Source organism: Haplochromis burtoni, unplaced genomic scaffold (genome assembly GCF_018398535.1).
Source record: "Haplochromis burtoni strain Fernald_Lab_line unplaced genomic scaffold, NCSU_Asbu1 Contig_1, whole genome shotgun sequence".
NCBI lineage: Eukaryota > Metazoa > Chordata > Actinopteri > Cichliformes > Cichlidae > Haplochromis > Haplochromis burtoni.
The window spans coordinates 2,127,917-2,149,478 of NW_024582362.1; the positions used below are offsets into that span (position 1 = coordinate 2,127,917).

Below are 21,562 nucleotides of genomic sequence, written 5' to 3' on the forward strand. Positions count from 1 at the left end.
TAGATAGATAGATAGATAGATAGATAGATAGATAGATAGATAGATAGATAGATAGATAGATAGATAGATAGATAGATAGATAGATAGACTAAATTCAAAGTGAATTATGTGATTTAATCTGTTAAGTTCAAATCTCCATTCTTTCCCTTAGTTTTGCATGTGTTTGCGTTTTTTTTTCTTTGTCTTTTCTTATTTTGTCACTTGTTTACAGTTTTATTATTATTCGTACTTCTAATGTGCTTGTGTCTGACAATGGGCCGTGTATGTGTGTGCGTGTGTGTCTGAGGATGATGATGGTCCATGTTGTGTTACTTGTTGTTTGTGTGTGTGTCCCCCGATGACCCCTGGCGCCGGAGCGTCTAGACTACATTAGAGATGTGTCACATCCAAGAGCCGCACCTGCGCTTATAGAGAGCGCATACATAGAGGTGAGGTATGAGGATAAATGGATAGATGCGGTCCTTTTTCGAAGCTGAGCGCACAGTTGTATTTCCTGCACAATCACACACGAAGTGAGGCTGTGTGTATGCCGGTTATACCATGAATATAAACCCTGCAGGCACCGCTTGTTTGTCAAACTGTTTATGAAGCAAAAGTCACATTTCTGTTTATTTACAAAGCAAAAAGAAGGGGGGGAAAGAGGCGTAGGAGGGGGCGGAGCTTAGATACGTGCGGGGGAGTTGTGGGTCATTTGCGTTTAGTTGGACGCGTGCGCACTAGCATACCGGCGACGGCTGTTCAAACGGTGGCCTAGCGAATAAGGGGATTACGGAGCCCAATCTGACAGGTTAGATAACGAAAAACGTTTATATTTTTAGCTGTGTACGTGTGGCAGCGATTCATAATGAAAAGTTAAATGAATTCTTACTGTCTGAGACGGTGGTCTGTCGTTTGCGCTAACGTTAATGTTGGATTTTGGTACTAAGCTAACGTTAGCTACAGCAGTTAGCCGCTGGCTGCCAGCTAGCTTTCGATAGTAGAGGAGGCTAAGAGCGGCGTTGACATTAGCCAGCTGATCAAGTGTACCCTCCCGGGGGACTTGTGCTTTTAGGTTTTCCTTGTGCTTGTCCGAGTTGTGAGTTGACAACGGAAACCATCTACTGGACCCCGATCAGTAGATGGTAAAATGATGCTTTCTTTCCACGCAGCATCAAGCCACGGGAAGCTAATAGGCTAGCTGCTATCCTTACATGACCCTGTTTGTTGAACAATCTTTTTTGAGAGGAATGATACACACCGGTAGCTATGCCAGCGTTGGCTACGTTAGTTGGTGTCTGTCTTGCTAGTCTTTGCAGTACAGTTGGAGGTGTTTTAATAAAAAAGAAAAAAAAAACAGAGGGTTTGTTTCTCAGTTGGGAACTTTGAAAGATTTGCTCCAAAGCATATCCAAATAATAGACTTCCTACTCTTCTCAGGCTGCACAATGAGTCAGGGTAAGGACAATGCACGTCTCAAAAGCTACAAGAATAAGTCTCTCAACACAGATGAGATGAGAAGGAGGAGGGAAGAGGAAGGCCTGCAGCTCCGTAAACAGAAGAAGGATGAGCAAGTAAGCAATGTGTTATACTGTACAACTAAAACCGTCATAATGATCCTGAAATTACATGCTGATAGTGTTCGGAGTAAGCATGAGGCCATGCTTTGTTTGTAGCAATTTAGTTTTGGAAGGGAAATGCATATTTGTCCTTCTGTTGCAGCTTTTTAAGAGAAGAAATGTTGCCACTGTGGAGGATGATGGCATCCTGGATGAGGATGGGATGGCTGATAGCGGCTATCTGGAGTCCCAGGCCAACAACATGGACCCACTCATGGTGAGAAGGCATTCATATGTCTGTTCTGTCACACATACACTCCTCTCTGCTAATCAGATGGCATCTAAAAATCTTGGCTTTATGTTTAAATTAATATTTGGGTCATTCTTCTGTAAAACTCAGGCTGGAGGCTGTAGAGGAGCTTTTCTGTATCATGTTCTAAACAGCACAAGTTTTGATGCATGCAGTGACATTGACACGTAGTGAGCCACACAAATAGCATGTTGAATCTTTCACACACCGTGCAGTGTGTTTGTCGCCTCACCAGACCACAATGATGTGTGCAAAGTTACATTTTATCACACAAACTGTAATTTGCATAAATTCCTATGTGATGCATTTAGTTTAATCAGTAAGAGCACTGTCTCTAAGCATGTTTAAGAGGAGTGAGCTACAGCTTTCTCAGCACCACTGAGCAGACTCCCTGCTCCAAGTGGCAAAAATGAAAGTGAAACATTCAAAAGTGTAGATACGCTTCCCTCTTGTCAACTGACAAAATTCATTGTACCAAAAAGATTCCTGATATCCAGGCGTATGAGATGTCATCACTCAGTGCACACATCAAGTCGGCTGTGACAGCAATTCATGTGTTTTTAAAAAAAATCCCCATTGTTGTGCACACAGGGTGGGGTGATCTCTGAAGACATGATTCAAATGATTTTCTCCAGCTCTCCTGAGCAGCAGCTAATAGGTACTCAGCGCTTTAGGAAACTACTTTCTAAAGGTAAGCAGGACTCTAACTTTGCCCATTACAGCCACTCCTGTCTTTGCATTTGTTTCAGTATGTCTTACAAGGGAAGGATAATGACTGGTTGAGGCCCAGTGCAAGGACAAAAGCATTGTTTTGAGCTCCATAATCTGCCACTCTGTCTCACAGTTAACTGCTGCCTAAAATTCAGAACTACACAATATCAGTGTGGCTGGAGTGAATGTTACATGGGGTGTAATGCTGTTAAGTGTGCCTGTATTAATTGTTTCTACGTCACCTCACCCTCCCTCACACGCAGAACCCAACCCACCTATTGATGAAGTCATTGCCACTCAAGGGGTGGTGGAGCGCTTTGTTGAGTTCCTGAAAAGAAGAGAAAACTGCACATTGCAGGTACGTTTTCCTAGAAAACTAATTTTAGATTATATTTGAAGCTTGTAGATTTTTGTTTTTTTCCCCCCTCATGTTTGTTTGTAATGTGCTCTCTTCCTGTTTCACCATCGTATCTAAAAAGTTGCATGTGTTGTGAGTTCAGTGCACTAACTTTCTTCATATATTTTGAATATGATTGTAGTTTGAGGCTGCGTGGGTATTGACCAACATTGCTTCAGGTACGTCTCACCAGACACGGGTGGTCATCCAGGCAGGAGCTGTGCCTATATTCATAGAGATGCTCAGCTCGGATTTTGAGGACGTACAGGAACAGGTGAGGAGGCTTCATTTTTACCTTTCCTGGTGTCTACTGACCTCTGGCAGCTTGCTGAGGTCAAATTTAAACTGATTAAAATTGTAGTTTTTCATGTTGTTTTTATTGTTTGACTTGAATAATTGCTTCATCCCTCAGGCGGTGTGGGCCTTGGGAAACATAGCAGGAGACAGCACAGAATGCAGAGACTTTGTCATAGACTGCAACATACTGCCCTCACTGGTGCAGTAAGTATCCCTTCAGTCTTACATTCTCTGCTTTTGAAGTTTCCTCTACGGGGAAACAAAGAGCAACTTTGATTGCGATTGTCAAATTTTCCTCTTGCAGGTTATTGGCCAAACAGAATCGTCTAACAATGATGAGGAACGCAGTGTGGGCGCTCTCAAACCTGTGCAGAGGAAAGAACCCACCTCCAGATTTCACTAAGGTAATTTGCCAAGATAAACACATCACTATGGTAACTGCACACCTCTTAGACTGCTTAAAGGCACATCGTATCTCAGATTTCAAGGTCGCAGGCTATATGAAGATACTAATATGCTAAACTGGATAACAGTTACACCTGCTGAATGTGTCCCTTTGTTTCTTGCAGGTGTCTCCGTGTCTCAGCGTGCTGTCTTGGCTGCTGTTTGTAAATGATACGGACATCCTAGCTGACGCATGCTGGGCGCTCTCCTACCTATCAGATGGCCCAAATGACAAAATCCAGGCTGTTATTGACTCGGGAGTCTGTCGCAGGCTCGTCGAACTGCTGATGTGAGAGCCAAAACAAACACACACACAGATATTTTCAGAGGCGTTCTACAAAGGGATTTAGTGTATGCGAAACACTTGGACTCTAGTTAAATACCCATAAAGTGACAAGTAACACATGGGTGCTATAAATTAACAGGACTGAAACATCGGGAAGAATTAGGTTATGTTGTTGAGGAAGGGTGCAAAGGTGCATTTAAGCGGGTCTGACAGCACATGTTGACCTTAGTAAGACTGCATTTTTTTTCCCCTTTTAATTTGTCACCTAGTAACAACAAATAGTGGTTTAACATTATTGCTACCATCCTAAAACTGGAGGGTTAACATTTCTAAAACTTGATGAAAAACTGTATCATCTCACACTAAGACTTTGCTTTTTGTTCCAGACACGTGGATTATAAGGTGGTCTCTCCTGCACTGCGGGCTGTTGGAAACATAGTCACTGGAGATGATTTACAGACACAGGTGGTAGCTGCATCACAACAGACAGATGTGATAAAAGTTTATGCAGAAGGCAATGGCTCTTTGTGACTCTGTGAACATTTGGTATTTTTCTAGGTGATTCTGAACTGTTCAGCACTGCAGTCTCTACTTCAGCTTCTGAGCAGTCCCAAGGAGTCTATCAAGAAGGAAGCGTGTTGGACAATCTCCAACATCACCGCAGGGAACAGAGCACAAATACAGGTGTGCTGCGCATTCTTACAGACTAACCTAGAAAAAAAACCTTCCTTTAATTTGTTCCCTGAGATTGAACAAGCTAACTATTGGAGCTGCTAACAAATTGTTTCCCACTTCTTGTAGATGGTGATAGATGCAGGTCTGCTGCCTCCGCTCATCAATATCCTGCAAGTAGCAGAGTTTCGCACAAGGAAGGAGGCAGCGTGGGCCATTACCAATGCCACCTCAGGGGGTTCTGCAGAGCAAATCAGGTACAAACTGTGCACAATATACAGCCAGTGTACCCATAATAGTCACACGTGTCTTGAGTGAAGAAGTCAACTGATGCCACTGATTTTAAATTATACAGACTCTTCCATTATAAACAAACCTACTTCTGTTTTTCATTGTTGTATCATTTAAGACTCGAAACTATTATTTTGTATTCATAGTTTAAAGTGCATAAAATCTAAATATTATATGTAGCAAATGTGACTTCAAACAGGTTTATTTGAATCATTTTTCAAGACAGTGACTTGGAGAGGGATTAGGGAAGTTGCCATTCAGCTTGTAGCCTTGCATGTCTGCATTTCTTTCAGTGCACTGTGTTGTTCACTGATTAATATGTTGCAAAAGGTATTTTTCTTCAATGACTATTAATGTCTACTCTGTGTGTGTGCTGCCATCTGCAGGCACTTAGTGGAACTTGGGTGTATAAAACCTCTGTGTGACTTGCTCACACTCATGGACTCCAAAATAGTTCAGGTGGCTCTAAATGGCCTGGAGAACATCCTGCGACTGGGAGAATTGGAGGCCAAGAGGGGAGGAGGCATCAACCCCTACTGTGCACTCATTGAGGAAGCCTATGGTAAGTAATTAAATCCGGACGAAGGAAATAGGAAAGTAACGGTACTAGTCAGCAACCCTGGTCACTGGCTAATCTTTTATTTTCTGGAGTGTGCCTCCTCTATTTTAGCACTACTCTCCACCTTTTATCTTTACAGGTCTGGACAAACTGGAGTTCCTGCAGAGCCATGAGAACCAGGAAATCTACCAGAAAGCCTTTGACCTGATTGAGCGCTACTTCAACACTGAAGATGAGGATCCATCTTTGGCTCCAGCCGTCGACCTGCAGCAGCAGCAGTTCCTCTTCCAGCAGTGCGAGGCCCCGATGGAGGGCTTCCAGCTATAATGCTAATTCCTCCCTTTTCCCAGAGCTCCACGTTCATCCTCACCTTTGCTCCCGTCTCACTCTATCCCTACAGCCATGATCCAGGGTGACATACCTCGGCCTCCCCCTCCCGTTCCCCTTCTCATTGTCTGAGAGGTTTAATCATCATCATGATTATTAAAAGCATACCATTAAAGGGGCACACTCTGTTCATGCATCCAGCACGGGTGAATTCTGCAGTCTTGTCAGCCAGTTCAAGGTTTCACTCATTCTGTCTTTTGCTGAATCAATTTTTTCCCTCAGCACCTGGACCTCTCCTGTGTGGTTAAGCCCCAACCTTTCCAGCTATAAACTTTTCCTATAACTCCATCCCCACATTATTGCTATTTTTTTTTTTTTTTTTTTTTTTTTGGGGGGGGTGGGGGGGGGACAATCTCTGAAACCCTAGCTTATCCCCAATAAAAGAACCTCTTTGTGGTCCTGTAGGATTGGCTTTTGCTAGCTCTTGAGTCAGTGGTAGTATTTGGGCTGCACTGCTTGTCTGATTGAAGCATTAATGAGTCTCGAGACAAACATGGACATGATTTCAATTTCTTTCTTTTCTTCTTTTCTTTTTTTTTTTAATATATATATATATTATATATTATATATTATAATCAACAACCCCACCCACACCGCATCCACATTGAGAGTAATGAACCTAAACACTGGACTGACCATGAGACGTTGACCACACACTCGACTGTGGTCACTGGACTGAAATGCCCACACTGGGCCACATGGCTAGTTCCAAAATAAAGACTGATCTGACCACTACGAAAGGCACGACTCAAGAGTGAAGGTTGCTCTCCGATCGCAGATGGACAATTTTAGAAATTGCTGAAGGTTGGAGCTCCTAGGTGACAAATCAGGCTGCTTGCATTCCCACCTGGATCTCATATCACGCATTCCTCTTTCCAGTAATGGGACTATTCCACCTGCACAGGCTCCATCCCGAAGAGTTTAGACTGCCTGCTGCCTTCTGGTGTGACGTGAATTAACCCCATGGAATCATGGGAACCTGAGTCTTCCCACGCACTGAGACAACTGGACAGACTTGGACAAGACAAAAAAGACTATTTAACCCTGGTTTCTGTCCAGCAGCAGACCAGTGGGGAATTTTTTTTTTTTTTTTTTTTTAAATTACCATAATTTCATTTCTTTTGCAGCACTTTAGTTCAGGACTGATGCCTGCTCATTGACAATAGACCACCGTTTATACATTAGCTATGTAATTGGTTAATGACACAGCTCTTCCCTCCTAAAAATGCGAGGTGCAAAGAGGTGGTCTTTATCATTGTCCCCCCCACCCTCCTGGTATGACAAAGATTTACACTGTTTTGCCCTTAACCAGAGAGACTCGAGCAGTTTGTGGACTGAAAATGTTAGCACACACTTTCGAGGATCATGGTGCCTCAGCAAAGCTAGAACTTTTATTCTAACAAAGCAACCTCTACCAATCAGACAGCATTTTGAAAATTGGCCGTTTAGCTGTTAGCTGTGTAAAACATAACTTTCAAATACGTGTTCAGGTAGTATTTTTTTTAATTTGATCATGCCAAATCAGAAACATACAGTATGCCAGCTATTAGGCCCACAGTTGGTCTTATTTTCAATAAAGTGTTTTATTTTGTTTTTTTTAATTTGGGGTTTAGCATCTGCCATGTAGCTGATGGTGCCATAATCCTTATTCTACAGAAATCCTTCCACATAATTTCAAGAAAAATCCAGATTAAAACTTGAAAACCCCGGTGATCACCTTAGTTAGCAAAACTGAATGTTTGTTTACCAAGTCCTCTTTACATTGCTTATTTTTGTCAAACTCTTAGCAAAAGATGACCAGCTCTACGTGTTCATTACTGTTTGTTGTACTGGGTTTGTGCATCTGTCCCCTGTTATGCCATTTGCATAAAAGTCGTTTCATGAACTACAACGTTTAATCTGTTTCATTATAGTCACTGAGTCTTTTTGTTTGTTTTCATTAGATTTTTATTAACTTGCTTCCTTCAGTTTAAGGTAGCAACTAATTATTTTCCGTGTCATTATATCAAAGCATGTTAGAATCATAACTGCTAAAAGATAGCTGAAGCCACCGTGACATCACTCTGATTGCACGGTTAAAGTCAGTAGGAGCCACACAGAATCCATGCATCTGTGGCTGTGAGAGGGCGATGGGTGGAAAGGTAGTGAAGGTGGATTCAACCATTCAAAACAGAAGACAGTGCAGGCGGGGTTGAGTGGGTGGAGATGAGCGTTTGATGAGAGTAAAAAAGAAGATCTACAAGATAATAGTAGACCCTGCTCTTGTGTATGGTTTGAAAAGGGTAGTACTGACAATAGACAGAAGACTGAGCTGGAGGTGGTTGAGCTGAGGATGCTAGGACCAGAATAGACAAAATTAAAAATTAGTACATCAGAAGGACAAGGGTCAAGGGTTTTGGAGGCAAGGCTGAGATGGTTTGGACATGTGCAGAGCAGGGATGGTGAATGGATATGGAGCTGCCAGGCAAAAGAGGAAGACCATAGAAAGATTTATGGTTGTAATGAAGGAGGACCAAAAAGGATGCTAATCAATGGGGTGAGATGTAGGCAGATGATCTGCTGTGGTAACCCCTAAAGGATGCAGCTTCGGAAAGCAGCTATTTTGTAAAGCTTTACTTTGATTAATATTTTGGCTGCTTCCATGTGTTTTCAGAGCCAGGAAGGATTACGTTTGGATGCAAGTGGAGTACAAAGTTGTTTAAGGACTTTAAACTGGATGGGTGCATCACAGACATTTCCTAATTTGTGCTGAGTGACAGTGGTTTTTGGTTGTAAATCTGTTTTAAATACTCTTAAGGTTGAACGTTCATCCACTAGGAACTGCCTGTATGCTCTCGCCTCATGAATCCAGGTGTTGTTATGCACCAGGGTGAAACCAGGATCCATGGTACCAGTGTAAGCGCTGACAGCATCCTGGAGTTGGACTACCTGTGCAGCCCCTCTAAGGTCCAGGTATTACCTCATACCAACAGTACTGACAATGAACATTAAAACTCGGGTTTTTACCTTTACTCAATTATTAAAAAGGGAATGTCCACAATTTAGGGTTTTTGAATGTAGGATATTTTATTAAAGCAATTTAGCAGAAGCCAAGCACGACCTATCTTAATGACCTATTCTGAGCTAATGTTGATCTAGTTCTAATCTTTGACCGAGATTGGAGAGAATGACCACACCTTGGCCACTGACGCACTTCTCTTCTGTGTAGATATGTAACCCAATGGGAGAGAAGCAGAGGCCAAAATCCTGTTGAATTTATGATCTAACACAGGAAAATAAGCAGAGAAACAGTCAAAAATTATCAAAAAAACCCCCAAAACAACAAAAACAAAACACTTAACCTCACTCAGTGCTTAGTCATCCTAGCCGTGTGCCATGTTTACATACCCTGCATGTGTAAGAACCACCACAGCACGCACACACACACACAGCAGTAAAAGATAAAGGCAGGTGGTAGAATAATTTCATTGCTCCAACTTTTGTTAATCAAAGATTTACTATTGGCGAAAGCACATACAGCTAAACTCTATTATAGGACTCTGTATCATTTCACCCATGATGATAGATAAGACCTTTTACCACCCAGCCGATATAATGAGAGGTAAGCCAGGAGAGATCAATCAAATCTTTCTCACCAAGTGATACGCTGATTAAAAAGTGGTCCTTTAAGTTTTGAGCAGTATAGTTCGTGACGATATTGCAGGGAAAATATACCATAGTATCCAAATTACCCTCCAAAACTTTAGTAAAGATAGCTGCAAAAAAAAGAAAAAAAAAAATTAAAAGCGGTATTGGTCACAAATGGTGAATATTTCCTGAAATAAGCCTTCCAAAAGCCTTGGAAGGTGCCCACATGTGCCCAAACCAGGGGTCATTAAATTACACTGCACATTTTTATAGAAGCACTGCTTTATTGAACTAGTTTTGGTGCTCACCACATACAAACACAGATAGCACATCATAGTGGCCGTGAAATAAGAAGCCCAGTTAGAGGGGTATCAGGACAGACAGCCCACTGCACAGGTGAACAAGTCACATCCAATCAGCTACTTAATGTTCCACAAAAAGGGGAAAGACAATGTTTTTACAAGGCATAATTGCACATTCCTGCAATAAACCCTCCACTGGTCTGAGACAATGAAATGCCACTACCAAAATAATGGCTTGTGCCATTAATCAAGTGCCACTTTGTAACCCTGTTATTTATATACATTCACTAAGTAGATACATTTTGCATCAGGTACTCAATTATTGCAAAACTATTGTTAAGGCCAATTTCCTTGTTGCAAAAGCACTACTCAGAATTTACTGCTGATTTTTTTTTTGGTTGCACTACACCTTCAAAGGTTGGGACTGGAGAAGTTGTGGTATACACAGAAAGTGGGATGCTATTGACTTGGGTTAGAGAATGAGCGTGTCTGAATGAGTCATCTTCCATTACTGAGCCTTGTCAGACAGGGCAATGGCACTTTCGCGTGGTTTCTGGTGTTCTTCTCTCCATCTGGCTTTCTTCTCGATGTTTAGTGCCGTCAGGGTCTCATTCCTGGCAAGAGCCTGCAGAAAAACAGGAGAATACATGTGGCATTATTTAAATGTGAATGAAAATACAGAGGCAATGCATGAATCAAAGCAGTGAGAATTGAATTACTCACTAATTATTAAAATTCTTGCAGGGGACTTAATTGTGATACATTTTCCGCTTCGATATGCTTTTTTTTTTTTTTTTTTTAAACATAGGTTGAAATGTCACATTGGGAACTTTGGGACATTTTGTGACCAAACTTTTAATTGCAAGTCATTGCTCTGTTTATTCATAACATGACGTAGATGAGTTTATGTGAACAGGCAGGTTTAAACCTGCTCTTTTACATTACTGGATAGCAGTGATGACATGTCTGTCCTTGTTGACAGTTACTGGTGTTGAAAAGAGAAAAAAAAAAAAGTTTCATGCAAGACTCATTCATTATTCTTACCCTTTTGCCCAGAAACACCATAATCATACAGGCTCCTATCGTGGCAGCCATCATCACGTAGGCAGCCTTTACTCTGATTTTGTTTCTGGCAGCGTCAATCATCTCAAACCTGTAGAAGAAGCACATGTACACATGAACACTCATTAGGAAATGTTTTCTTGGCTCAAAAGAAGGCTTGAAACATAAGACTTCAGCATTTAATCTTGTTATCGTTATTGAAGATCAGCGCAGCAGCATGATATTTACGGGGCCTTTTGTTCCAGTTATAGCAGCATTGGTGACTGTCAGCAGATAGTCTCTTGGGTCCTTCACACATTTTTCTTTGTTTTGGATACTGGGGCTTTTGAGTACATGACATAGGAGGGCTTCTGTTTATAAGCTTGCCATGCAGGTTTTTACATCGCAGCAGCAGATCAGATGTGATCTCCACCCCGATGCCAAGATAATCCTCTCCAGTCACCAATAGAAGGCTTGTTTGAACTGCAGCTGTCTGAGGACCAGCTACACGCTGTGCCGCCGCTCATCCTGTTAGTTAGCCCTGTTCTTGTGATGTAACTTAACTGAATGTGACAGAGGCAGTGGGACTGCGGTGTGCCGGAAGGTCTGGTATAAACAGGAAAAGGCTACTTACGACACAGTCTCTGGTATCTGGTCTGCTGACTTGAAGCGCCCTGACCAGATCAGCATCTTCTTGTCCATATCTGAGGGCCTGTAGCCTGGGAGTCTGAATGCGGGACGCGGCTCTGTGTGAATTAACAAAGCATGCATTATAATGAAGCCTGCAACTCCACGTGCTTCCTGAACAAAAAGCCGGAGATTCACATCATGACCTGCAGACTGCGACCTCACTTCCTGTGTCCCTCTTAGTCTTTTGGGATTTAAAAAAAAAAAAAAGTCACATACTTAGCCATCACAAATACCCTGTAACGCACAAAGTCAACATTTTTAGAATACTCTTACATCACTATGAGTGTAGCATTTTCCACATTAAAGTCATGCCACACATTTATATGAAAACCTTGAAGTTCAAATTCAAATTTAGAAGCTGGTATTTAGTTTTTTCAGATTTATCAGTAAATATTGTGCATTGTCTTATGATGAGTTTTGAGCTCATCTGTTGTTCAAACCCTACCATGTGCTGGTGCTGCAGGTGGGGACTCCGCTTTGGTCCCCTGCAGTTTATTGCACATCCCTCTGTGGCTCCATGTCTGAATGACATGTCTCCTCTGACCTGTTTAGATACAGAACTAGTATCACATCGAGTAAAGCAGGAAGTCACATTAGTGACGATAGAACTAGCTGATGCTACTGAAAAAAGAAATTAAACGTTAAACAAGAAAATTAGTAACGTTTACATTAACATTACAAATTTTAGAACAGCCCTTAAAAGGCTCAAAATAAAATTACGCTGGGGAAAATCTCTTCATGCGAAATCAAAGGATTACCGTTTACCCCCACTTAATCTCATTTTATTCATTTATTTTTACAATTGTGTGATAGCTATCTATCAATCACACAATTGTTTGTTTGTTTGTATACACACACACACACACACATATCATAGCACTTTAAGTTGTGTATTTATTATATACCGTTATTCTTTATCCTCCTGATACAAAAACAATTTTCCTTGTGGGCTCAATAAAGTATCTATATCTAAACCCCTAAATTGGACACAAGTGAGTACTACATGACAAAAACAGAAATCATCGCACCTGAAGGGGCTAAAACTGACAACTGTTTAATTTTACTTACAAACAAAGAAACAAACCACGACTACGAACATCTTCAATTATAGACACTGTTCCTACCAAGCAGGAGTGCCTGGTTAACCAGGCCTGAATAGCGTATAATGATAATAAAACAAGTTAACTAGGCCAAGTGTTAATTTACCGAGACACCACGCACCAATTTACACAAACTGCCTTTACTGCCACAAGCACAAACACCATTTCAACAAATGCAAGACGTCGAAAAAGCATCAAATATTTATTTATAACCGAGTACAGAACTCACTCACAGCTGATTTAAAAAACAAATAACATCAACAAGCATCGGATTAGAGAGTATTCAAGCGACTTATTACGCAACGAAAACACAGAAATTCAAGTTAGCTATACGAACCGAGGAGGCTGCCGATGGAAAGGCGGGATCTGATGAAATTCATGCTTTTGCTGATTGAATACACAAAGTCCAGTGTTTCTAAAAAGCCATTTAAGTGCGCTGGAAATCTGTCAGTCCCTCCTCAGCTGCTGAAAGTCAAACAGCTAACAGGACCGTCAGATAGGACGCTGTGTCGTGTGACTGATCAAAAGAAACAAGCTAGGGCCCGTATTTATGCCATTAGGACAGCGTTCATACGGATCGGGTAGTGACAGCCCTGTGGCTGTGGTTGGGTCTTTGCTTTCGCTAGGTTGTGGTTGAATTATTAGGAGTCTCAAACAGGGCTGCTGGGAGTTAAGCTAAAGTTGAGAAGAACAAGTGGAAAATGTATTATTATAAATGGCGCTATTCACTATAGTTGCATTTTTATCTATTTTAATATATTTACTTTGCGTTAATACGTGCGGCAGATGTTAATTTGTGAATGCGGCAAAAACAAATAAATAACATTTAGGCATTATTAAAGCCTTTCCGTGCAGGCACTTTCTTGGACAGCCACCTCCACCACCAGTGATCCTGGTGAAGGACCCGTGCAGTCCACTATGGCGGCGCCCGGTGGAAGTTTAAACTGTGAGGACTATTCAATGTTTCAGGTAACGTTAACGACTGGTTAATTGATCCGTGCAGGCCGATCACGCACCGACGGCCAGTCGAATCACCGCCTCCCCCGCAATTCATTTGCCGCGCTGTTTATTTTGTGCGAGAGTCAATGAATTGGTGACCCTCCTGATTACTAAAGACCTGCACGAGTTCAAGGAGGCACAGTACTCAGAGCTTTCAGTATGTGGATCAACATACCCATGCAGCCTTTAATAACTGACTCTTTAAGCTGGCATAATTTATTTATAGATGTCATGGTTTGGTATATTGTGTTATTTTGTAGATTTATATTTTTATGCTAGAACCTCACTGAACTCGCTTTGCATAATTCATAACTAACACACGTACATTTATTTATTCCATATAGGCTGTTTATGAGGCTTTGGAAAGTCATTTTAGCGCCTATCTCCAGGCGGCAAAAGCATTCTTTCTTCTGATTGGTCAGCTTTTGCAAGCCAGCAGAAGGGCAGCGCTTATCTTTTTATGTGCGGATGCCAGAATACACACAGCTGTATCTGATTAAAAAAGAGCCTCATGCATTACTGCTGACAAAAAAAAAGTACATATTTCAGATTCTTTCACTCAGAAGTCCTCTCAGAGTACGGAGGGTACAGACCAAAGCTATTTTACTTTTTATGAGTAAACCATATGTAGAAGTAGAGTTAGCTTGTAGAAATTAAGGGGGGAAAGCCCTGTTCTTAGTTACATGTAAGCTTGCCTCTTATTCTAACATTAAATTTGAAGATTTAGAAGTTTGGCTTCTTTTTCTAGGTGGTTTTGGAGATGATCATTCATGCTGTCAGTTTGTTTGTTTGGCGAGCAAAGCATCTAAACCACAGTTAAGAAAATAAACAACAACCAATAGCAGCCTATTAGTGTGTTCCTAGAGCTGATGCAATCCCCCCACCCCACTGTCTACACTTTGCCATGCTGTTCCTATAGCAGATGACCATATAAGGAAAGCGGTGGAAACAGAGCATTGTGAGCACAGAATATTACATTAACCCTTTATTTTTTTGCTGAACAAATATGTAAATTCAGTTCAACAGGTTCAAACTTATATTAAAAATGTATTTCTTTCATGGTAGCAGGCTAAAGATGTTTGGATCCCTCCTTAAAAGTATATCAGCTGCTAAATGAGCCTTGTTAATCTTGCCTGCCATCTTGCCCTCTGTTATAAACACGATACATAAACTTATTTCCTTAAGGAAGCAACTTGTTTTGAACCACCATTTTTGGGTGGGGGGTACAGTTGTATCAGATTTAAATCTGATTCCATCTTAATGAGACAAAAGACAGCATATCGTGTTACAAATGTATTTAGTTTTAGTTGATGTAAAGCTGCTGACTCTCTTTGTGTACTTCTGTGTGTTATTTCAGGAGGTACTGAAGGTGATGCGCACTATAGACGACCGCATTGTCCATGCCCTGAACACCACCGTGCCCACAGTCTCCTTCTCAGGCAAAGTGGATGCCACACAAACCTGCAAACAGCTCTATGAATCTGTGAGTGTGACCACCAGGTCTCACCACGTTGTGAATTCAAATTCCCATTGTTGTCATTGCCACACAAACAACAAAAACGTTACCACAACAATAAAGAATAAATAAATGGCATATTTTAAACAGTGAACATAACACCTGGCAGTTTGGTTATGTAACGCAATAGCAGGGAGAGGTGCAGAGGGGACCTGTTAAGAAGTCAGTCTAACATCAAGTGTCTGAGAAACAATTTCAAGCAGCCTCTTTAAACTTGCCTTAAATCTTCACATAGAGTCAGGGATGAACTGATTCAAATCCAGTCTTTCATTTAAGTTCAGTTTCATTTCAAAAAACAGCGTTCACCTCAAGGTAAAGACACCACAATATTAGGGAAAACCTCAGTAATCAGACGATCCCCTGTGAGCAAGCACCTGAAGAACTCCAGTGAAGTAAAATGACGCTGAGGGAGGTGTGGCCCTCTAATGCACATGTGGTGATAAGCCAAAGGTTACTGTGGCTTAACAAAACTCAAGAATTCATACTCTAATTATGACAGTTTCCAAATTTTGGATAAAATTGTCAACTAATGACATTTTTGTATTCAAAGAAGTAAAAGATCACAAACAATATGGCAAAATAAGGGTCTACACAGACCAGCGTTCAGTGCCATAAAACTCAGGAAGCGAGCTTGACGTCATAATCCACATCTGGTCGCATGCTGAACTAGTCATAGTTGCTTACTTTGGAAATGCTGTGCTGCCGGGTATGTGTGTGTGAAGCATCCCTGTTTCAGAATTGGTCCATGTTTCGCAGCGTCATCCATATCTGAATAATTGTCTTGTGTGAGAATCAGCTGTTGTCCTCCAAAGTCTTCGCTGCAGGAGCCATAAGAGTCTGAACAGACAAGAAAGCTGGCATGAAGTCTGTGAAGGCATGCAGAAATATTAATCTCATGTGTGCGTGTGTATTTCTGTTTTCTCACAGATGATGGAGGCTCATCTTAGCAGAGACAAAGCTATCAAGGCTTGTATAGCTCAAACATCAGAGGTGGTGGGACAGCTGCGTGAGCAAAGAGCAAAAGACAATGAAAACATGGCACTAATCAAACAGCTCAGGAAGGAGCAAACCAAAGTAAGTCCTGTCTATAAAAATTCCATGTTTTTTTTTTTTTACATTCTTAATGTAGTTTTCTTGTCATTTTTTTCTTTAAATCTGTCTATAGCTGTTCAGTTGCATTATGGGAGATGTAGGATTCTGTTTCTGCAGTTTTTGCCCATTAAAAGGAATACAAATAAGGATATGTTGCTTTCTGTTGTTTCATTGTTGTTGTAGGTTTAGCAGCTATCTGCACTGAATCCACTGTGGATGCGTTTAATTTAGTTTTTCTGTGCTGTGAGGATCATAAATGAAATGTAAACAAATATCTTAAACTTGAAAAAAGCTTGAAATTTGAAAATATAGAGGAAACCTGCTGTAGCTGACTGAACCTGCAGGGCTAAATGCATCCAGTAACCACTGAGGAAATATAATCCTTCTCTTTTTTTAAAAAATTTGAATAAACAGACCCTGTTATCTTATTAGAGCAAAATAATAATAGAAGTACTTTGTTTTTTTTCTGTCCCCAGTTAAAGCTGATGCAGTCAGAGCTGAACGTTGAAGAAGTTGTAAATGACAGAAGTCTGAAGGTACAGTTTGCTCGCTGTTCTCATCACTGACTCGTCCTACAGTCGCACATAAATGAGCCGTCGCTATCGTGTGTTACTTACTGACGTTTCCTCGGTTCAGGTTTTCAACGAAAGGTGCAGAATCCACTACACGCCTCCGAAGGTGAAATGAAGTCCTGCTTCATGAAAGGAGCTCTTTCACTCGAGGTTTAAATCCAGGCTGGAGCTGAAACTGTGAACTGCTGCTGAGTCCTCGCTGCAGGCTGTTCACCACCCAGACATCTCTGACCTCTTCCCCGACACACAAATATATTCCAGTGTCATTACTGTATTAATTTACCATCATTGTAAAACAGTTGCCCGTGTGCTTCTTCCAAGACAAAATTATTGTACAAAAAAAGAGTTTTTTAAAAATGGAGTCAAATGTTTGTCTGAGTTTGAAATCATTTGTTGACCTTAAACGTCCTTTTTACATGTATTGAATTCAAATGTTTACTATGCACTGTCTTCATCAGGAATTGGTTCAACAACTGCTGGGTTGATGGATTACTGTGACATTTTGGACGAGTCTTCATCAGTCCATCCCTCAGGATGGGATCTACAAGCTTTGATCATTCCTTAAGTTTTCATACATTGTCAAAAATCTGTCTGTCCAAAAATTTGATTTGGTACCAAGCACCAGCAAACAGAACGACACTTCCATCAGCCTCAAGTGTACCTTATAAGAAATCGCCAATCCTCCAAACTAAGCTGTCTTTGTTAAACGTGATCTGTTGTACTTGCTCAACAACAGGAGCTGTATTCACTACGTACGTTGGTATTTTAGTTTTTAGTGCTTCTGCCTTGATCTGATCATTTTCTCTGATTATCAGAGATGTAAAGATCTCTCAACAAGGAAAGGACTAAAACTTCTATTTCACAGAGGACGTGTGACTGCTCGTAGTGTCATGGATGACACGTTCTATTACTATAATGTTTCCCGTTTGAATAAACAGAAGCACTGCAGCGGTCTGTCGCAGCCTCCTGTCAGCAGAGTGATCACACAAGCTCCAGCAGTCCAGTACTTGCAGTTTGTTTCATTTCCACTGGAGGGCCCCACCTGATCACAAACGGGTATTAATGGTATTAATTATTGGTGGTTTAATAAAAGCTGAGTCTTCCTCCTCTTAAAACACTTGAGTAGATTTTCTTTCTAAAATTTCCACCATCAGAAATAAAGCAAGCAAATATATTTACTCCTGTGAGCTGTGTTTTCAAACATTTTTAGGCTGATGCAGATATTTCTTGAAACTTTTCTTACTTTTATGAACATAAATTCTCAAATTTCTTGGACCAAACCACACAGATGATGAACACAGCCAGTTAAAAATAAAAACATTGTGCTGTATGTTAAAAGACTTGCAGAGAAGTCATAAACATTTACTGAAGGTACTGGGATTGTCATTCCAAGAAGAAGAATATAATCAATCAAAATCAAACTTGCAGTAAATTATTGTTACCCTCCTTTACATGCTCTCACACTCTGTCTCGCAGATGTATTCAAGTCCTGTAACTGCAGAACAACTAAAGTCATTTATGGTGAATTTCCATGTGTAAGGAAGTTGTGGAAGAGCAGTACTTTCACACTTCCAAAGAACAACAGAGTGTGATGAAACTTTCCAGTGAAACATTGGAAACAACACCCTTATCATTTGTTCTCTCAGATAAAACAGTGCATGGAAAACTCTGCAAACAGCAATGCTTCCATGTATTTTATATCACGTGTGTAAGCAGGTGGAAATTGTTTAAGAGTGTAAAAACAAACTGAATCAATAAATGCATCCAGGACAATTTGATAACTAGAGCAGAATATGTGCAAAACACTACAGATGACAGCAGACTTCAGGAGGAGCCTCCATTATCCCTGCTCACCTTACTCAGCAGCGTCCAATCATCCAATATAGACACTAACATCAAAGCAGTCCAACAGGGCGCTACAGGGCACTGTAATCCTCATGTATATACTCTCTATATAGTAACTACTTATTTTTTGCATATTTCTTTTCAGCATCTTTGCACTCTGCAACATTGCACCATAAATAAAAATATGCTACATGTGCTGTTTTTGTCTGTGTCATGTTGCTGCTGTCAGTATTGTCTGCATACATCTCTACATACAGTTCGATTTGTCGGTTCAGCTTTTTTCAGTGGGATCCAGCACAGTCACCTGCTGCTGTGATTATTTTGTCTCATTATATTTTTTCTCCGTGTCATGTTTATGCTTCTGTAATGAGAGGCATGGGCGTCTTCTCTTTTTCAGATTATTCATGACCTAATATGAAAATATAAACTTTGAAGAATCAATGTTTTTGATGTAAAATCCACCAAGAGTTTTTCTGCACTTTTCAGGTTTAATTAAATATCAACTTTTTCTCCCACCAATGACATTTACTTCATGTCAATAAAACCATGAATTCTCTTTGTAATACGACTTCATGACTCAAGGAATCAACAAGCAACAAAATATTTTGCGATGCTTTATTTGTCATTTAAAAAATTGTTCATTCAACTGTACAGTGCTTATTGCTCTCAATAATTGTGGATTTAAAGTAATACACTGTTTATATGTTATTCCATTGAATTATTTGATGTTAACAGAATAGTACTTCTTTTTTTCCCCCATGAACAGCTGTTTGGTCGCAATGAGCAGCTGAAGTGTGATCAGATCAGAAAGTGTTGATTGGATCATCTTTGGTGTGGTTTTCCTCCACTTTAATCAGCTTAATCTCTTCTCCGTTAAATGGAGGGGCTTGAATGAGGTCCAGATGAAGGTAACTGGGTCCACCAACATGAACCTTGAGTCAAGAGAGATGAAATGCTTGTAGTGTGTTGAAGACTGAGGATGTTCAGGAATTTGAAGAGCTGCCTACACGAATGAGTAGACTTCCCACAATGGAAACAGCACTCTCTGTGTGGTTTGAGAAAACAGTCAAGTTGTTAAGAACTATGACTGAGAAGAATCCGCCTGTGTACAGCAGCAGGCTGCCTTCCTAGAATTTGGATATCCCCCGTGCGCTCGTCTCTGCATTATGTGCATTACCTCTCTTGGAAAATTAAAACCACAGCAGCTTTTTATAGTATTTTTCATTCACTATCAGCTTACACCAAAAGTCTATTCTGAAGAAGACTATTCAAAACATGCAACACAGTCACCAATCCCAGCAAATTCACCCCTAAGTCAGACTGTAAGATACAGAAAACAAAAGAGCTACATCTCAGACTCTACAGGCTTCAGTTAGCATGTTAAATGTGAAAGTTCAGTCAGAAAAAGACTGAACAAAAATGGCCTGAGTTGAGCAATTAACCAAAGTGACAAACATTGCTCTAAATAATACTCCCCTAATCCAAGTAGTCACCCAAACCTGGACGTGGATTTAGAGGCCTGAGGGCCATCTCACACATTTATTCAGAATAAAGCAAGTTTAAATTAAAATTAATTGTATTTTACATGTTGGTGCAATGTTTAGGATGAGATGGAGATATAACACTCATGCACCCTGAAAATTATGAAGGTCTAAATATGTGTCAAAGGGACTCACTAAACATCAGTGGATTTCTATGGGGCAAACGTACTTAAAGCAGCCACTGTGACCATTGCTGCAGAGCAGAATGAATGATACTGATGGGGACTGTGGGGGTTTGTAGTTAAATTCCTGCTCTTACAGGATCAGTGAGTGTCTGTTTAAAGATTATTAACATACTTTTACATCACTATGGAACACCAGCATTTCTGCAGAGGACAGAACCACCTGCCTTAATCTACCATGATGCTCTGTGCTATGTTATCATGGCAATATGAAGTCAAATAAATACAAATGTAGAAAAATGCACATTTAAAAGAGGACAAGAAGACAGGCAACTGGAAGAGCTTTTGAAGCAGGAAAACTTTTTATGGATTTCTCTTAATTTAACTGGAAATTTTGCGAATACAAGTCAAGGAGGAAACAAGGAGGCAGGTTGGATTATATAAAAGAGATGGACATGTGAGAAAAAAGTATATTCCTTACTGGTGGGGTGAAGGGAGCGCCATGCATCGCAAAGACCAAAGTCGCTCATATATTGTTTGATTATATTTGTGGACTGCCAATTACGCTGAGTTCCCGCTGTATTGAGCCTATCCATGTCTTCGGCTATGTACCACAGGCCTTCAAGCTAGCTGCAGTTAAACCTTTACTCAAAAAGCCATCTCTAGACCCAGCAGTCTTAGCTAATTATAGGCCAATCTCCAACCTTCCTTTCATATCAAAAATCCTTGAAAGAGTAGTTGTCAAACAGCTAACAGATCATCTGCAGAGGAATGGTTTATTTGAAGAGTTTCAGTCAGGTTTCAGAGCTCAGCACAGCACAGAAACAGCTTTAGTGAAGGTTACAAATGATCTTCTTATGGCCTCTGACAGTGGACTCATCTCTGTGCTTGTCCTGCTAGACCTTAGTGCAGCATTCGATACTGTCGACCATAATATCCTATTAGAGCGATTAGAACATGCTGTAGGTATTACAGGTACTGCACTGCAGTGGTTTGTATCATATCTATCTAATAGACTCCAGTTTGTGCATGTAAATGGAGAGTCCTCTTCACACACTGAGGTTAATTATGGAGTTCCACAGGGTTCAGTGCTAGGACCAATTCTGTTTACATTATACATGCTTCCCTTAGGCAGTATCATTAGAAGACATAGCATACATTTTCACTGCTATGCAGATGACACCCAGCTCTATCTGTCCATGAAGCCAGATAACACACACCAATTAG

General features: G+C 40.7%; 3 protein-coding genes across 3 annotated transcripts; 2 read left to right on the forward strand and 1 right to left on the reverse strand.

Moving 5' to 3' along the window:
* The first annotated feature begins 681 nt into the window (after nucleotides 1-681).
* Nucleotides 682-6,207, forward strand: kpna1 (karyopherin alpha 1 (importin alpha 5)). The gene is made up of 14 exons (XM_005912278.3): nucleotides 682-787; nucleotides 1,416-1,549; nucleotides 1,698-1,811; nucleotides 2,436-2,535; nucleotides 2,819-2,913; nucleotides 3,095-3,226; nucleotides 3,365-3,453; nucleotides 3,554-3,653; nucleotides 3,819-3,982; nucleotides 4,366-4,444; nucleotides 4,538-4,663; nucleotides 4,781-4,908; nucleotides 5,329-5,504; nucleotides 5,641-6,207. The coding sequence occupies exons 2-14, from the start codon at nucleotides 1,424-1,426 to the stop codon at nucleotides 5,826-5,828; spliced, it is 1,617 nt and encodes a 538-aa protein (XP_005912340.1). The 5' UTR covers nucleotides 682-787; nucleotides 1,416-1,423; the 3' UTR covers nucleotides 5,829-6,207.
* A 3,572-nt stretch (nucleotides 6,208-9,779) lies between these two features.
* Nucleotides 9,780-13,253, reverse strand: fam162a (family with sequence similarity 162 member A). Its single transcript, XM_005912276.3, has 5 exons — nucleotides 12,986-13,253; nucleotides 11,994-12,092; nucleotides 11,493-11,604; nucleotides 10,862-10,970; nucleotides 9,780-10,442 (listed from the first exon to the last, which is right to left on the reverse strand). The coding sequence occupies exons 1-5, from the start codon at nucleotides 13,026-13,028 to the stop codon at nucleotides 10,326-10,328; spliced, it is 480 nt and encodes a 159-aa protein (XP_005912338.1). The 5' UTR covers nucleotides 13,029-13,253; the 3' UTR covers nucleotides 9,780-10,325.
* An 88-nt stretch (nucleotides 13,254-13,341) lies between these two features.
* Nucleotides 13,342-17,328, forward strand: mix23 (mitochondrial matrix import factor 23). The gene is made up of 5 exons (XM_005912274.3): nucleotides 13,342-13,617; nucleotides 15,005-15,130; nucleotides 16,091-16,237; nucleotides 16,732-16,791; nucleotides 16,892-17,328. Exons 1-5 carry the CDS (start codon nucleotides 13,567-13,569, stop codon nucleotides 16,940-16,942), a joined length of 435 nt encoding a protein of 144 aa, XP_005912336.1. The 5' UTR covers nucleotides 13,342-13,566; the 3' UTR covers nucleotides 16,943-17,328.
* The last annotated feature ends 4,234 nt before the right edge of the window (nucleotides 17,329-21,562 follow it).

What these genes read in the sequence shown, in the direction of transcription:
- mix23 (XM_005912274.3), top strand. Translation starts at nt 13,567, where the DNA reads ATGGCGGCGCCCGGTGGAAGTTTAAACTGTGAGGACTATTCAATGTTT. An exon ending in GCAAACAGCTCTATGAATCT is followed by an intron (nt 15,131 to 16,090) that starts GTGAGTGTGACC and finishes GTTTTCTCACAG; the next exon opens with ATGATGGAGGCTCATCTTAG. An exon ending in TAAATGACAGAAGTCTGAAG is followed by an intron (nt 16,792 to 16,891) that starts GTACAGTTTGCT and finishes TCCTCGGTTCAG; the next exon opens with GTTTTCAACGAAAGGTGCAG.
- kpna1 (XM_005912278.3), top strand. Translation starts at nt 1,424, where the DNA reads ATGAGTCAGGGTAAGGACAATGCACGTCTCAAAAGCTACAAGAATAAG. An exon ending in TAGGAAACTACTTTCTAAAG is followed by an intron (nt 2,536 to 2,818) that starts GTAAGCAGGACT and finishes CCTCACACGCAG; the next exon opens with AACCCAACCCACCTATTGAT. An exon ending in ACTCATTGAGGAAGCCTATG is followed by an intron (nt 5,505 to 5,640) that starts GTAAGTAATTAA and finishes TTATCTTTACAG; the next exon opens with GTCTGGACAAACTGGAGTTC.
- fam162a (XM_005912276.3), bottom strand. Translation starts at nt 13,028, where the DNA reads ATGAATTTCATCAGATCCCGCCTTTCCATCGGCAGCCTCCTCG. An exon ending in TTCCATCGGCAGCCTCCTCG is followed by an intron (nt 12,093 to 12,985) that starts GTTCGTATAGCT and finishes GTATCTAAACAG; the next exon opens with GTCAGAGGAGACATGTCATT. An exon ending in TGGTGTTTCTGGGCAAAAGG is followed by an intron (nt 10,443 to 10,861) that starts GTAAGAATAATG and finishes GTTTTTCTGCAG; the next exon opens with GCTCTTGCCAGGAATGAGAC.